This window comes from Aplysia californica, unplaced genomic scaffold, assembly GCF_000002075.1.
Source record: "Aplysia californica isolate F4 #8 unplaced genomic scaffold, AplCal3.0 scaffold00279, whole genome shotgun sequence".
In the NCBI taxonomy this organism is placed as follows: domain Eukaryota; kingdom Metazoa; phylum Mollusca; class Gastropoda; order Aplysiida; family Aplysiidae; genus Aplysia; species Aplysia californica.
In genome coordinates, this window is record NW_004797549.1 from 159,253 (window position 1) to 173,505 (window position 14,253).

Sequence of the window (14,253 nt, forward strand, 5' to 3'; positions counted from 1 at the left end):
ACTTACTGCAAAGAAAAGCAACGAACTCACAAACTCCCTTCAGGAGACAGCAGAGAAAGCCAGTCACTGGATCTGGTTGAAGCGAGAGGACGCAAGCTGGAATGAATCCTAAAGTTGACAGCAGAGGAAAACAGCCGAACTAGCGTGGAGACCTCACATCGGTGAGGGGGCTCGATGTGTCAGAAAAGCTGTAGAAAGAAAGAGCCCGAAACAGCGACGCATTCTCTCCTGATGATCTCCATGCTAGAGTCCGGGATACGGAGCGTTCGGCTGTGAGCAATGCATACGGCTGTTTAGACTACGTAAAGAGGAATATATCAAGGGGGGAGCGGGGAGATTCCGTTAAGACAGGTTTCCGTTTTATACAGGTTTCCGGGCAGGTTCGACTGTACTTGTAACACGTCGAGTTCATTTTATCTTGCATACAGAATCTATGTTATAGACCTCGTCATAATAGACCTAGGCCTACCTTGAAAACGCCAGAACAGTCAACCTGTCCCTGTCCCTGTCTGTGTCGGCAGGCAATAATTATAATAATACGTGTCTATGTTGGCCTATGGGTGATGCAGGCCATGGAATTAGAAATAAAGTACTTTAATTAAGGCCCTTTTTTTTCTTCTATTACTATTGTAAAACAGATGGTGCGGCGGCGGAGCAGTAAGTGCGCTCGTCTCCGAAGCGGAAAGTCCGGGTTGGAGCCTCGGTTCGGACACGGATTTTTTTCGCCCCCCTGCCCACCCGCCACCCAGCAGTTGGCCCAATGGCTGACTTCGAGTTGGGCAAGTAAAGGCGGCGTGGAGAGGAAGGGCCATCCTACCACAATATGCCGAAGGCCCAGGAAGTTGTCTCACTAACAAGACAATCCCTGATGTTCGGATCAAATTAAAATCATTTTTTAATTGTATTATTATTATTATGTACAAATATAGTTGGCTATTATTATGATTTTGTATTTGAATACCTTTCATAACGAAAAGACGAACGACTTCCTGTACACCATCAAGATGGCGGCCCTCGTAAGTAACGGACGAAGAAGTCAAATGAAAAGTCAAAGTATTGTTTCACCATTCTATGCCATATTTCTAGCAATCATGGACATATTTCTGTCTTGTTGTAATATATTCACCTTTTGTACTTAGATAGTGGGTTTTAAATATGGATCTAGAATCTATAGGCTTCAGTATACAAGGGCGAAGTCCGAAGTGTATGGACTCTCTTCTACTTCTACACTACACTACAACACACACAGACCCGGGGCCGGGGTCGTAACCGGGAACAAAGTCACGAAGTAAACACACCATGTAGGGTAAATCTTTTGTGATTTTTGAAAATTTCAGCGCCCAGTCAGACCCGGTAGAGTGTGTGTGTGAGAGAGAGAGAGAGAGAAGAAGAGGTGGGGGTAGAGAACCTGGGGAAGTTGAAGTTGAAGTGCCAGCAAATAATTATCGGCCACCTCTAGAATAGTGCAGGCGAGTCTTTTGGCTATTCTCACCCGGTGCGCGTTCACCGTTATAGCCTAGATCTAGGCCAACAAATTTTGCGTTCACCCTAAACCACAGAATTCTACACTGTGATAACAGAAAAATTGTAGAATTCTGGGCGCTTTTTCGGTAGTTCCCACCCCGCATTTGTTATTCGCCGGTTTTGGCCCCAAGCCAAGAGTAGGGGGGTTTCAGGGGGGCTTGCCCCCCTGACCGAATAAAAACAAGGTGGGGGGTTTCAGGGGGGCATGCCCCCCTGAATTTTACCACAATTTAATGTTTTGCAGTTGTTAGGTTTGACATCTTAGCTTGCCGCGAATCAAACGTATATAGATCTAGATGTAGGTCAGGCTCTATCAAATAAGGGGGGTGGGAACTACCGAAAAAGCGCCGAATTCTGTGCCGTGAACAAACGTTCCGTTACAACTGTAGCCTACTAAAAGCGACATGCGATTAAAAGTAGAAATGATGCAAACTATTTTTAGGTAAGGCGCCCATCTTGTTTGACGTCAGACCAGGATACCCCTCCGATCACGTGACTACATCTAAGTATAGACAACCGCACGGCACCAAAGATGGAAGTGTCTATGTATATATTATGCTTAATCTACACCATTTTCTCGGAAGTTCTGATAGCTGATTTGATATAGCGCGTCTGCGTTTGATGTCGAGCAATGACTTTTGGAGCGGTTCGATTCCGGTCCCGGACAGTTTTTTTTTTCTCTTTTCCTCCTCCCGACTGACCAACAGTTCCATAAATTATAGGCCTAATTTGTAGAGTTGCTTTGACTTTGAAGTTGTTGTTTATTTTTAAAAATGTATTAGTGATTAAACATGCAGGAGGGGGGGGGGGGTGGTAGATCTAAATTTAGATATCTAGATCTAGATCTAGAACTAGATATTATCTAGTCCTCCTGCGTCTTTACGGCAATTTTCGTGCGGTCTTCCATCATGTCCAGGTAGGCCTAATAGATCTAGATCTAGATCTAATCTAGAATCTAGATCTAGATTCTAGATCTAGGCTAGAAAATCCGAAATGTTACCGAAAACACGTCGTTCCATGTGGGTATCCCAGGAAGTGATGACATCACATTACTAAAATTAGCAGCCAATCAGAAAGATGCGTCATTTCTAAGTTTAACGGCATGTCTAAAAGCGTACAATTTTGTCTGTGGGCAGTGGAGAGAGAGAGAGAGAAAGAGAGAGAGGAGTAGCGCGAGAACTTCCGGGCAAAACAAAATGGCGACCCGCGTAGTTCGGCTCGATTCGAAAAGTTAAATAGCCGTAGCATCTTTGTAGACAACCAAATTAATTTACTTTTGTGTTTTAACATCATTTTTTAACTTTGTTTTGGTCAATTTGATCGTCCACACCGATAGACAGTATTCAGAAAGAGACAGAGAGAGAGAGAAGAGGGGAGGAGTAGATCTTGCGAGAACTTCCGGGCGGGTGAGAATAGCCACTTTCATAATTATCACTGGACTACTGGACCACAGTGATTGTGTTGTGATTATTCTCACCCGGGGTGAAGATAAAGGAAGTGGCTATCCTCACCCGGAGTGAGAATAAAAATGCGATCGACCTGTCACCCCGGGTGAGACTTGCCAGCATTGGCTATTCTCACCCGGTGTGAAACAAGGCCTGTTTTTACTAATTTCGGAATATTGTCTCTCGGTGTGGATGATCAAATTGACAAAAGCAAAGAAAAATGACGTTATAGCCCAAAAGTAAGCTAATTTGGTCGTCTATAAAGATGCTACGGCTATTTAATTTTTTGAATCGAGCCGAACTACGGGGGTCGCCATTTTGTTTTGCACGAAAGTTCTCGCAAGATCTACTCCTCCCCTCTCTCCCTCTCTCTGTCTCTTTCTGAATACAGGAGGAGTCTATCGGTGTGGACGATCAAATTGACCAAAACAAAGTTAAAAAATGATATTAAAATACAAAAGTAAATAAATTTAGTCGTCTTCAAAGATGCTATGGCTATGTAACTTTTCGAATCGAGCTGAACTACGCGGGTCGCCATTTTGTTTTGCCCAGAAGTTCTCGCGCTACTCCTCTCTCTCTCTCTCTCCCTCTCTCTCTCCACTGCCCACAGACAAAATTGCAAGCTTTTAGATTTTAGGCTAACAGTAGTAACACTAGAGCGCTGGAACGTTTGTTCACGGCACAGAAATCTACAATTCTGTTATCACAGTGTAGAATTTTGGGGTTCAGGGTGAACGCTACACTGGTTAGCCTAGGCTATAAAGGTGAACGCACACCAGGTGAGAATAGCCAAAAGGCTTGCCCGCACTATTCTCACCCGGGGTGAGAATAGAGGTGGCCGAGGATAAACTGATATATTATTCTCACCCTGTGTGAGAATAAAATTGATAGGCCTACTATTCTCTCCCCGGGTGAGAATAACGACAGCCTAATGTATTCTCACCCGTTTTTTTCATTTCCACCCTTTTTATTTTGTTTCGGTCATCTTAGTATGATCATAGGACCCCTGTCACTGAACGCTCCAGGCGACAAAATTAGCCTCCCTCTCTCACTCTGCTGAGCGCGTGAGGCAACTAAAATTGCCAGCTCTCGAGCGCGGGAGGCGACTATTGTCAATTTGAGGGAAAACCTTATCTTTTTCATGTTACCAGCAAATAGAAATAACATTTTCCAACTAAAAGATTGACTTAGGTCAATGACCAGCCTTCTTCTTCAGGTATCACAAATGCCTCTGACCAATGCCTTTAGATGAAAAATTTCACTCTCATATAAAAGTTAGGGAGATTTTGAAGAAGAAAAAAATGACAATGGCCATGCAGTTGCCTCTCTCTCTCTCTCTCTCTATCAGTGTCTAATGCTTCTTTTGATCTTTATGTTTTTATTAGATTTAACAAAAGTTCTTTGTTCCTTTGTAGTTTTTGTTTGTCTCTCAATCACTGTAGTGACATAAATTGCTTTTTTTTTCAGTCGCGGAAAGCTTTAAAGTATGTGGCAGTGTTGGGCACAGTGCCCGCTGTGGGAATTGCCGTGGGCTACAGAATGAGAGCGGTCCAAGCCTCTGAGAACAAGAGTGAAGAAAGCCGCGTTGTCAGAGCCTGTGATGTGAGTAGCAGGCCAGGTCTCACTATAATGGATATGTTAATATTTAATGTAGGATGGATATATTATATAACAAATAAGCAGCTCTTGATTAACTTTTGAGTAATTATTGCTTGTGTGATGTTGTTAACCCCTTGAAGTCTTGCCCTTACCTTTTATGTCTAATAGAGTCTAGGATTACAAAAACAAAGTCAAGGATGGTGGATAGATTTTAGTATTGATAGGGAACTTAAAGGGCAAGGTCTGAGATTGCTCCCCTCTTGTGATGAATGTTCTTGTTGGTTCATGTACGTATTTGCTCTTGAGTATGTTGGTGTGGATTGACCTTTGTTATATTGTACAGATATTTTGATTTAAATCTGTTCTTAAGTTAACATATTACATGCTTTATTATGTTGAGACAAGACAAAGACACTGCTTTTCAAACCCACATAGTATTTATGTGGTATTTGGCTGACAGTATGCCATAATGTCGTAAGTTACTCCTAATTATAGCTACTTAGAAATTTCAGACTTTTTTTTTTGCTTGTCTTTGACATCAAAGAAGTAACTGAAGAAATGAGATAGCTCTTAATAAAACTTCTCACAACACATGTAGAATTGTTTAAAGATGTAGCAATTTGGTGTGATAGCATACAGTTATTTTGTGATGTAGTGATTTGTGAAATTTTCCCTTCATGCATGTCATTGTAACTTAAAGTTTTTGTTTAGTTTTTCTAGCTTTTCTTTTTTCATCTTTGTTCCTTTCTCTTATCTATCCCCTAATATTATAACATTTTTTTCTCTTTGTAGTTACCACTGTACCAGACTTCAAAAGAGAATTTCCAGATGGCAGAGAGGGAGCCATACCCACAGAACTTTGTAGAGGAACAGATTGGTGTAGTTCGCAAGGCAGTCATGAGTTTTGCTGGAGGTTTTCAGGTGAGTGATGGTAGAGTACTGATGTTTTGCATCTGCTTTCTGGTGCGTGGGGACAAAGGTTTTACACTTTGCACACTGTGAGGGAGAGAAATGTGAATGCAGATGTGGATTCAGTGATGAATCATTAACACTGTTTCTGATTTGTTTGCATTTGAGGAATTTTTAAATTGCAAGTCTTCGTTGTTTAGTTCTCTTCTCGGAGGGTGAACCCCAGTGTTTGTTAAGACATCTACATTTTGTTTCAAATTTGCAAATAAAAACATATCGGCACTGTGCTGCGTTATTTCTTCTTTCAGATTTATTTATTAAACTAGGTTAGAATGACGTCAATTAAACTGTTGAGAATTTCTTGAAAAAAAAAGAAGTCAAATTAGATAGTACATTAAAAAGCCCATGTGGGCTGCTTTCTGATAAAACCAAGTTGGAAGAGATAGATGCAATTTTTGGGACTCTTGAATGGACATAAGGGCCTTGAACATCTTGCTCTTACTGGTAAAATTGACGGCAGACAAGGCAGAGGTAGCCCCAGAGCAACTTACTTTTAAAACCTTAAAGATCTTTTTAAATTTGTAAAAATGATCTGATCTGGTTTTTAGCTTTGTTCATGATTTGGAAAGCAAGATCTGAATAAAATAAATCCTTAGCTTACATCAGTTTCAAATTTTGGGTTTGGACTACCTAATATAGCGGATGACTTGTGTGGAAAGTCTTTGCTTTTATGAAAAGCGCAGAAGAGAATCTCAGAGAGTAAATTGATGCTCAGTAGAGATAAAATTGTTAGATGGTTGGTTTTGCTGCCATGAAAATATAATTTCTTGGTCAGAGAAAGCATGAATCTGTTCTGCATCATTTTATGTATTCATGCCTTCTTGTTGCAATGTGTCAGAGATGATTGGGTTTGTTTTGTTTTTTAGTTGACTCTGCCTTTGGCCCCTTCCAGGAGACTTGTAACAATGGCTAAGGAATAGGCTAACTTATTGTAATTTTTGTAATGAGTTAGTTATCATATCGACTTGTTTTGTTTTTCCCTTTTTTTTTCAGGAAACTTATGAGAGTGTAGAGTCAATAGCCATCACTGGAGTTGAACATACCAAATGTGAGTAATCTTTGCTTTTTGTTTTGCTGCCTAACTCAATACCACCTTCATTTCTCGTCATCACCCATTACCCTAAGCCAGCTGTGTACCATAATCTCACATTATGGGTCCTTAGTAGTTTCACTTTCACAACTGGCCACTGTTGATATTTTCCCATAACCAAGATAACTAAGTACAGTCGAACCTGTGTAGGACGGCCTCCCATTGTCAAGGAGAAAAGTGGCCATATAAGACAAGTGGCCGTCTTAGGCAGGACTGATCAAGATGAAGAAAACAAACCATTCCCTTCTGAGGTCCCAACCAAAGGTTGCAGCATTGTTGTTGTTGTTGTTTTCGTGCAAGGATGACAATAAAACGAAATGTGTCAGACGAGTAAGTCTATGAGTGCAATGTTAAAACAAACACATGGGTCGCCACCACTCGACCCGGAGAATGAGCAACACTTCTGTCGCAAGTTCTCGTTGATGTGCATTGTTACTTTGTTACTGACTGGGTAAACAATGACGACTCATCTCATGATTTGTGTATGAGTTCTGGGTGGGGCTTATGGGTTATGAGGGATCACACAGTTACCTCACCAGCAGCTGAAAATTTGTTACCTATTGGTCAACTGTGGGAGGGGCCAACGCAACATGATCGGTTGGAGGAAACTACCTAACACACAACGACAGGTGATTGGATTATGATGGCTCGCCCACAACGCCAGGGGCCAGTGCATGATTTATGACAAAACGTAATAGAGTCACTAAGGTGGCCGTCTAAGACAGGTGTTTTTGTTTGGTGTTATAGGGCTTGTGTGTTGCAATATAGTGGCCTCGGCGGACAGGTGACCGTTTTACACAGTGAAATTATATAGTAAAAATGCAAGGGGGAAATGGAAAGCGGCCATTTGTACAGGTGGCCATCTTATAGAGGTGGCCGTCATGGCAGGTTCGACTGTATACACGAAATTCTGTTCTGCAAATGTCGTCTAGGTTACTTTTGGTTTGTCGAGATCTTCTTTATTTATTTTTTTTTTCAATTGAGTTACAAGGAGAAAGCAAGCAGAGATTGTTTTTTTTCCACCAATTTCTTGAACTTTCTCCACATGGAACTTGGATCTAAATAGTAAAATACTTGTCCTTGATTGCAATGTATATATGGTTGTCATTTCATCTAGGGAGAGCTTGAAATAAATGAGAAACCAGTGCCTGGAGTAGTCAGAACAGGGCAGTGATCATTGGTGAAGATTTAGATAACTGTTCCAGGAATTTTGAAGGTGAGATTTGGAGATGATCAAATGATTGAACCGATACTTTTTATGGTAAGAAGGTTTAAGATATGGTACCTTTGTGCAATGGTTTTACTGTGGCCAACAAGTCTCCTGTCTTCTGTCTTTGCTGTTTCCCTTTCTGTAATGGACGTACTATTACCGAAAATTCCTGTGTGTTCTGTTGTTGTCAGCGAGTTTGGACTATGTGCAGAACAACCCTGGTGAGCTGCCCCGTGTTATCTTCATCGCTCTGGCCGGCATGGGAGGCATTGTTCTTGGATACAGAGGTAAGAACACAGTGTTGACACGATGTCTACTTGTACCATAAGTCTGGTCAGGCTGCAAAACTATCTTCATTTTTCTATTTTTCTCCAACATTTGTTTAATTTTTAGAACATGAGCCTGCATTCATGCCTCTATGTGTATTTAACCCGTTCAGGACTTCTGGTTACTCAGTGAAATATGGCCTCAGAGAATTAAATCTGTTTTTGTTTTTTTCACATAGTATAAATCTTTAAAAAGTTACTGAAAATAACCCAGAGCACCTTTACTGAAAAGAATGATACCAATATGTACATAGATGAATAAAATTATATCATCAAATGAGCAATATTTGTTATCATGCTTACTGTTTTATGACCACACTTCTGCTGACAATCCATGCCTGGTATGCTTATGGCCACCCCCCCCCCCCCCACACACACACACTGTAGCTCTATGTGAGCAGGCCACTCATCTGACCACCAGTGCATGGCCAGAAAGGTGTTTTGCACACGTGTCCTCAACCCATGTGATGGTGTGATAGAAGGCTTCTGACTTGTCAAATAAGATGCTTGTGTTTCTCTGATAAGTTAATTGTAGTGTATTGTACATTGTATATTTTGCAGTAATAAGCTTGTAATGATCCATGGTGCAGGTGACTAACAGTTCCTTGGATTTTGAGATAAGATTCGATGCAGGAGAAAAATGCATGTAGCCCTGTCAATTGGGGCTGGTCACTGTGCAAGTGACTTCATGGAGTCTTGAGTTTGTTCATTTGTAGTTCTGTTGAATACGAGGTATGGTTTTGGTGTTTATGAATATAAAAACCAGGGAAATCTCTCTTCTTTTGTTAGTTCAAGTTATTGAATCGGAGTTCATTGATTGAGTTTCACTGTATTATGTCAATGTGCTGCTACTGCTAAGGTCACCTTTTCTCTCGTTATCACTTTTCTAACATTTATAAGAGGAAATCATTCTCATTGCTCTATAAATTTGTGTTTGTTCTTGTAATATTTTTCCTTGCCTTTACATGAAAAATTAATTCCCATGTCTCTACACCACTTTGTTTGTTGTTATGTCTGATCAGGCGGCGTGGTACGAAAGTTCGTCTACAGCACAATAGCGGCAACTTCGACTGCGGCTTTGTGCTACCCCACAAAGACGATGGAGCTGAGCGACATAGTCACAGGGGAGATACGGGAGGCCTGGGAAAGCATGGCCGGACCCGCTAGCTGGCCGTTTGGTGAGTGAGGTTTCGTCGGTTGCTTGATGAAATCGTGAATACCATACGAAGCAAATTTTACAGGAGAGGGAAAAACTGATTTCCTCTGTCATTTGGCTTTCAAGACATAAACTAAATAGATAAATCTAGTCGAAATAATATTATAGTATTTTCTTTATCACGCGTGCTCATATGACCTTAGCAGTTGCGAGCGCCGTAAAACCTTATACTATACTATACTCCTTTCTTTATCATAGATGGTAATTTTTTCGAAAAAGTGTGGAATTTACGGTTTCATGAGGCGATTTTTGGGGCACAGTGTTTATTTGCAATTTTCTTATAACGTCAGATTACACGTTTGAGTTGAGATAATTGAAAAGTAGTTGTACATGGACATGTATCTCACTGGGCACTGTCAAAATATGCAGAAAAACGATTTTCGAAAATTTGTGGAATTCACGGTTTATCAGATGACCGATTGTTTGCCGAGCAATTTTTGTATAAATATCTAACTGTAAGCTAAAGGTTTGTCCATAGAACGGAATTAAACTCTTTGCTTTTTGGCTTTCATTGACGGTACCTGTCGTAACAATTCAGGGAGTCTTTCCAATGTGGTATTGTGCAAAAAAATAAAGACAAAGTATTATGGAGGCTGCTGTTGGAATGGGAAAAAAAGTCTTAAATCTTTGTTGTGCTGCATGATGAATTTCTTCATAGTTTTAAGGGAAACATTTTCATAGATTTTGGGCTCAGCAAAAGTGAATCTAGTGTCTGTGTTGGGGGTAATACATACTGCAGAACTTGGTTATGTAAAAAAATGATTTTTTGCTTCCATTAATAAGTGATACTTCCTCTCTCTCTCTCTCTCCCTCACTTCTGTCTCTCACACACACACTCTCTATTTTTCTCTCTGTCTCTGTCTCTGTCTCTCTGTCTCTCTCTCTCTCTCTGTGGATTTTACCCACCTATCTCATTCACTCTCTCCATTTCCGCTTTCCCTCCTTCCTTTCCTCTTTCCCTCTCCAAGAACTTCCTTAGTGATGACAAGTCAAACCATGTCAGGCTGAAAATCTGCAAGTTGTCTCCTTTTGACTATTATTGAGTTGGTTTTCACCTCACATCCCTATTTGATATTGAAAACATAAGTTTTGAACATGCTCCTCTTTTTTTTAACTTTTCAGGAGAGAGTAAGGAGGCACCGAAACCGGTAAGTGTTCTGGGTTGTGTTCTTGTCCTCATGACCTCTGTCAATTTGTCGGCATGTCTTTGTGTGTTGTGTTGTCTGTATTTGTTCTTTTGTTTGTGTGCCATGCATTGTCTGTCAGTGTACCTTGTTTTGACAGGCGGAGTGCTTACCAGAATAACTTCCGATGACACACTCCCTTTTTAGCAAAATCATAGACTTTAGATATGTGGCCTGAAGGTTTGAACACAAAGCTCACTTTGTGCACGCCAAGGACGTGACTTGTTCAGTAGCCACAAAATGTGGTGCGGAGAAAGTGAATAGTTCTGTTCATTAGTTTGTCCTACAAGGCTAAAGGATCATGTACCTGAGTTCCATGTTATACAATTGGGGGAAAAGGCACATAATAACAAAAATAAAAATGCCTGTTACTCTGAACTACTCTTCTGCAGATACTCTAGATTGCTTTTTGTTTTTAGTGTTATCAGAGTTTTGAGAGATCTTTCAGTTGCTGGTCCTTTAAGTTCCAACAATTTTGAGTTGACTAAATTAGTAGGCTTACTTACCTGATTTTCTGGGTAATTTTTAAAAACTTATTCGTCCTTTTTGAAAGCAAAAATCTAGTTATATAGTTAGAAAGGTTGTTGGAGGTTGAGTGTTTGTTCAGGCTGCTGTGTACTGTTGCCACCAAGACTTAGACCGGTGGTTCTTAACCTTGCAGGAGGTAGCTTTCTGAACCTCGCAAGTTTCTTACGTGCATTTACCAAAGCCTTCAAGTGGGGTGAATGAAATGTTGACACACACAGTGTGTGTCTTGACCTCTGCCGAATCACAGAGACTGACTGACCAAACCCTTTCGGTTCAATCGAACACAGGTTAAGAACATCTGACTTAAAGTAGCAGACTGACAGACAGGCTGACTAGAATTTAACAAGTCTGATGGAAGGGAGTTTAATTGCTCATTGCAGTTGTTGTGCTTCAATGACTCTGTTTTAGGTGGAAGGTTGTTGGGTGCTAAGGTGATGTTTAATGGACCGTTGGAGAGTGCCTCTAGCAGGTCCTATTTCCCCATTTTCACCGTTTTCTTTTTTCTCAAATACATGATGTGGGTGGTTGGCGGGTGCTCTGGTGTGGTTTGCTTCTTCTTTCCTATCAAATATCTGTCGTCCTTATCTCCCTTTCTTCTTTTTTGAGTTTGTTACTCTCTTGTAACACCTCTAATCTTCTGACGCTCATATGACCATGCAGTTGCGAGCGCCGTAAAACCTCTACTAAAACAAACAAACAAAATACAAGATGAGGTTATTTATTTTATTTCTTTTATTTCTACTCTCAGTTACAAGTCGTGGAAGGCCACCATTGGTTGATCCTTTTTCTTTTCTTTGTCTTGCTGTTTCTCTCTGTGTGTCTTGCTTTTGCTCAGCACTAGCACAACACAACAAGTGTCATGACATTTTGTTGTTGCTTGTAATGGTGATTGCAGGGTGCCACTGGTAGGTCTCACTTCTTTACTTTCCATTTGTTGTTTCTGTGTCTCTATTTCTGTTTTTCCCTGCTCTTAAGGGCCATAATTGCATTGATTTATTTCTCCTACTCATACCAAACAGAATTAATGGGTGGTTGGCTGGTACTCTGTTGTGGTTTGCAATTTCCTTTATATCAATCATCTATCGTCCTTATCTCTCCTCTTTTTATTGTATGTTACTATCTAGTAACACCTCATATTTTTGGCATTTACATGACCTTATTGTGTTGCAAGTGCCGTTAAACTCTTACTAAAACTTAAAATAATAACATAATTACTCAATCTACTGTTCTTTATGTCATCAACCAGGAAAGTCAGGAGCGTGAAGGCGACTCTGCTCCTTCTCTTCTAGCTAGCGACATGGCTGAGGAGACTCCGGCTGTGCAGCAGCTGAAGGGCGACCCGGGCCAGTCAAACCCCAATGACAAAGACATGTACAGCACGCGTTCCTCGTGAGCACGTCTGGAGGTGTGCCTGTGTGTGGCTGTAGGATGCGCGCTCTCCCCCCCCCCCCCCAACCCAGACCCTCCAATATGTGATTATCAAGATACTTGTCGCGTTGTAGTTCTGTCTATCTGGATTAAGAGGTTTATGCACTTTTGTAAATATATGTAATGCATATTATATATGTATGAAAAATGTTGAAGGAGGAGTTCGAATGCTATTCTAAATGTTCGGCCTATGTGGGTCTTTCACTTGTTTTCCTTATCAATTAAAAAAAAATGAATTTGGAATTGATCTTTTAGCATCACTTTTTGAGTCGAAGAAATATCTAGTTTTTAGCAGTCGACCGTGAAGGTAGAGACGGTTGTGTGCCTATTGTTTTGTTAACGGTTCAATAAACTTTGTACTGATTCCAAAGTGAATGTAGCTGTGATGTGTATTTTATGGTACTTAACTCAAGTTCTAGAAACATGTTGAGTATGTCAGATTGAAATTCTTTCTGAGTTGAAAGGTATCAGGGGCAGCCACAAGAGCTGCTTTGAACAGAGTCTGCGGAATATTGTACATCACTGATAACCTGGAGTGGGGCTGGTTTGTTGCTTTGTATGACCAAGTCTGTCACTTTGATGGATTTGTCAGGCAAAGGCTACCCAGTCACTGTGTCAGTAAGAATAAACTCCAAAATTTGAGAACTCTTTTTCTTTCTTAAGAACTGCAAATTCTTTTGCGAAAAATAGTTCAGATGTTGTTTTAAAAGATGGACAGTGTTGAATGTGATCTTGCCCTTCAAGTTTTTAAGCTGAATTGTATAATACACTGCTGTTTCAGGTTTTTTGAAAATGTTAAACAAAGAAAGATGAAACCAGATGAAAGTGAGACAAACAACTGTTTTGATGTTTGTTGTGGGAATAGAAGGAACCTCTGTTAATCGTGTTTCTGTGGTGAGTTTTTCATAAACCTGTCATTCGTCATGGCCGTGAACGCAACCATTCCTGTGTTGTGTAATTTCGTCATGTGGAGAACTCCCATGGTTCCTTTCCCCTTCTACACAGCGTTTGGCAGAAGTTCACATTCATCACTGTCACAACCATCAGAAAGTGCTAGATTTTATACCAGTCTGGCTCCTCTTGCCTTTGTAGAATGTTCTGAATAAAGTGGACCCCAAAGTCATCCATGGCAAAGGCATACAGCACAGTGTTGTCGTTTATCTTAGTCTCTGTCCCATGTCATTTTATCTCGGTCTGTTGTCGTTTTATGTTGGTCTGTTGTTTGAAGATTACTGTACTTTCTTCTTTGGGGGTCTGGGAGAGGAAGGGGGGGGGGGGGGGGGGGGGGCGTAGTTGCACTGCTTCTGCCCAGATGCATCATCATCACCTCAGATGGTGTCATGCTTGACTGCACTGCAGTTGACCCTGATTTGAATCCCCTCAATGAATCTTATTTTTAACTTTGGTTGTTTAGAGACTTGTCAAAACTTTCCTCTCATTTAGCTAAATCCTATCGGAGATAGGCAGTAAATTCATTGGTCCGACCACTTAGATTATAACATTTCAATGTGAAAGGGGCTTACATCCCTCTTCGTATCATTCTATTGCTTCATTCTCATACCTACATCAAAGGGTGGTTGGATGGTGCTACTGGTACTACCGGTAGATCCTACTTCTTTACTTCCTCTGTTGTTTCTGTCTGTATTGCCTTGTCCCAGCACTAAATGACCATTATTGTGTTGATGTGCATCTCTTCATTCAAACAAGCAAACATATCTACACCACCCCCGTACT

General features: G+C 40.8%; 1 protein-coding gene across 1 annotated transcript; it reads left to right on the forward strand.

The window, feature by feature from the left end:
* Positions 1-935: 935 nt before the first annotated feature.
* Positions 936-13,659, forward strand: LOC101845108 (MICOS complex subunit MIC27). The gene is made up of 8 exons (XM_013084223.2): positions 936-1,016; positions 4,437-4,571; positions 5,361-5,489; positions 6,531-6,585; positions 8,029-8,124; positions 9,186-9,341; positions 10,502-10,527; positions 12,338-13,659. Exons 1-8 carry the CDS (start codon positions 942-944, stop codon positions 12,482-12,484), a joined length of 819 nt encoding a protein of 272 aa, XP_012939677.2. The 5' UTR covers positions 936-941; the 3' UTR covers positions 12,485-13,659.
* The last annotated feature ends 594 nt before the right edge of the window (positions 13,660-14,253 follow it).

Excerpts from the sequence above, each read along its gene's own strand:
- LOC101845108 (XM_013084223.2), top strand. The coding sequence starts at position 942 with ATGATTTTGTATTTGAATACCTTTCATAACGAAAAGACGAACGACTTC. Across the intron at positions 6,586-8,028 it reads TGGAGTTGAACATACCAAAT|CGAGTTTGGACTATGTGCAG; the intron begins GTGAGTAATCTT and ends TGTTGTTGTCAG. Across the intron at positions 8,125-9,185 it reads CATTGTTCTTGGATACAGAG|GCGGCGTGGTACGAAAGTTC; the intron begins GTAAGAACACAG and ends ATGTCTGATCAG.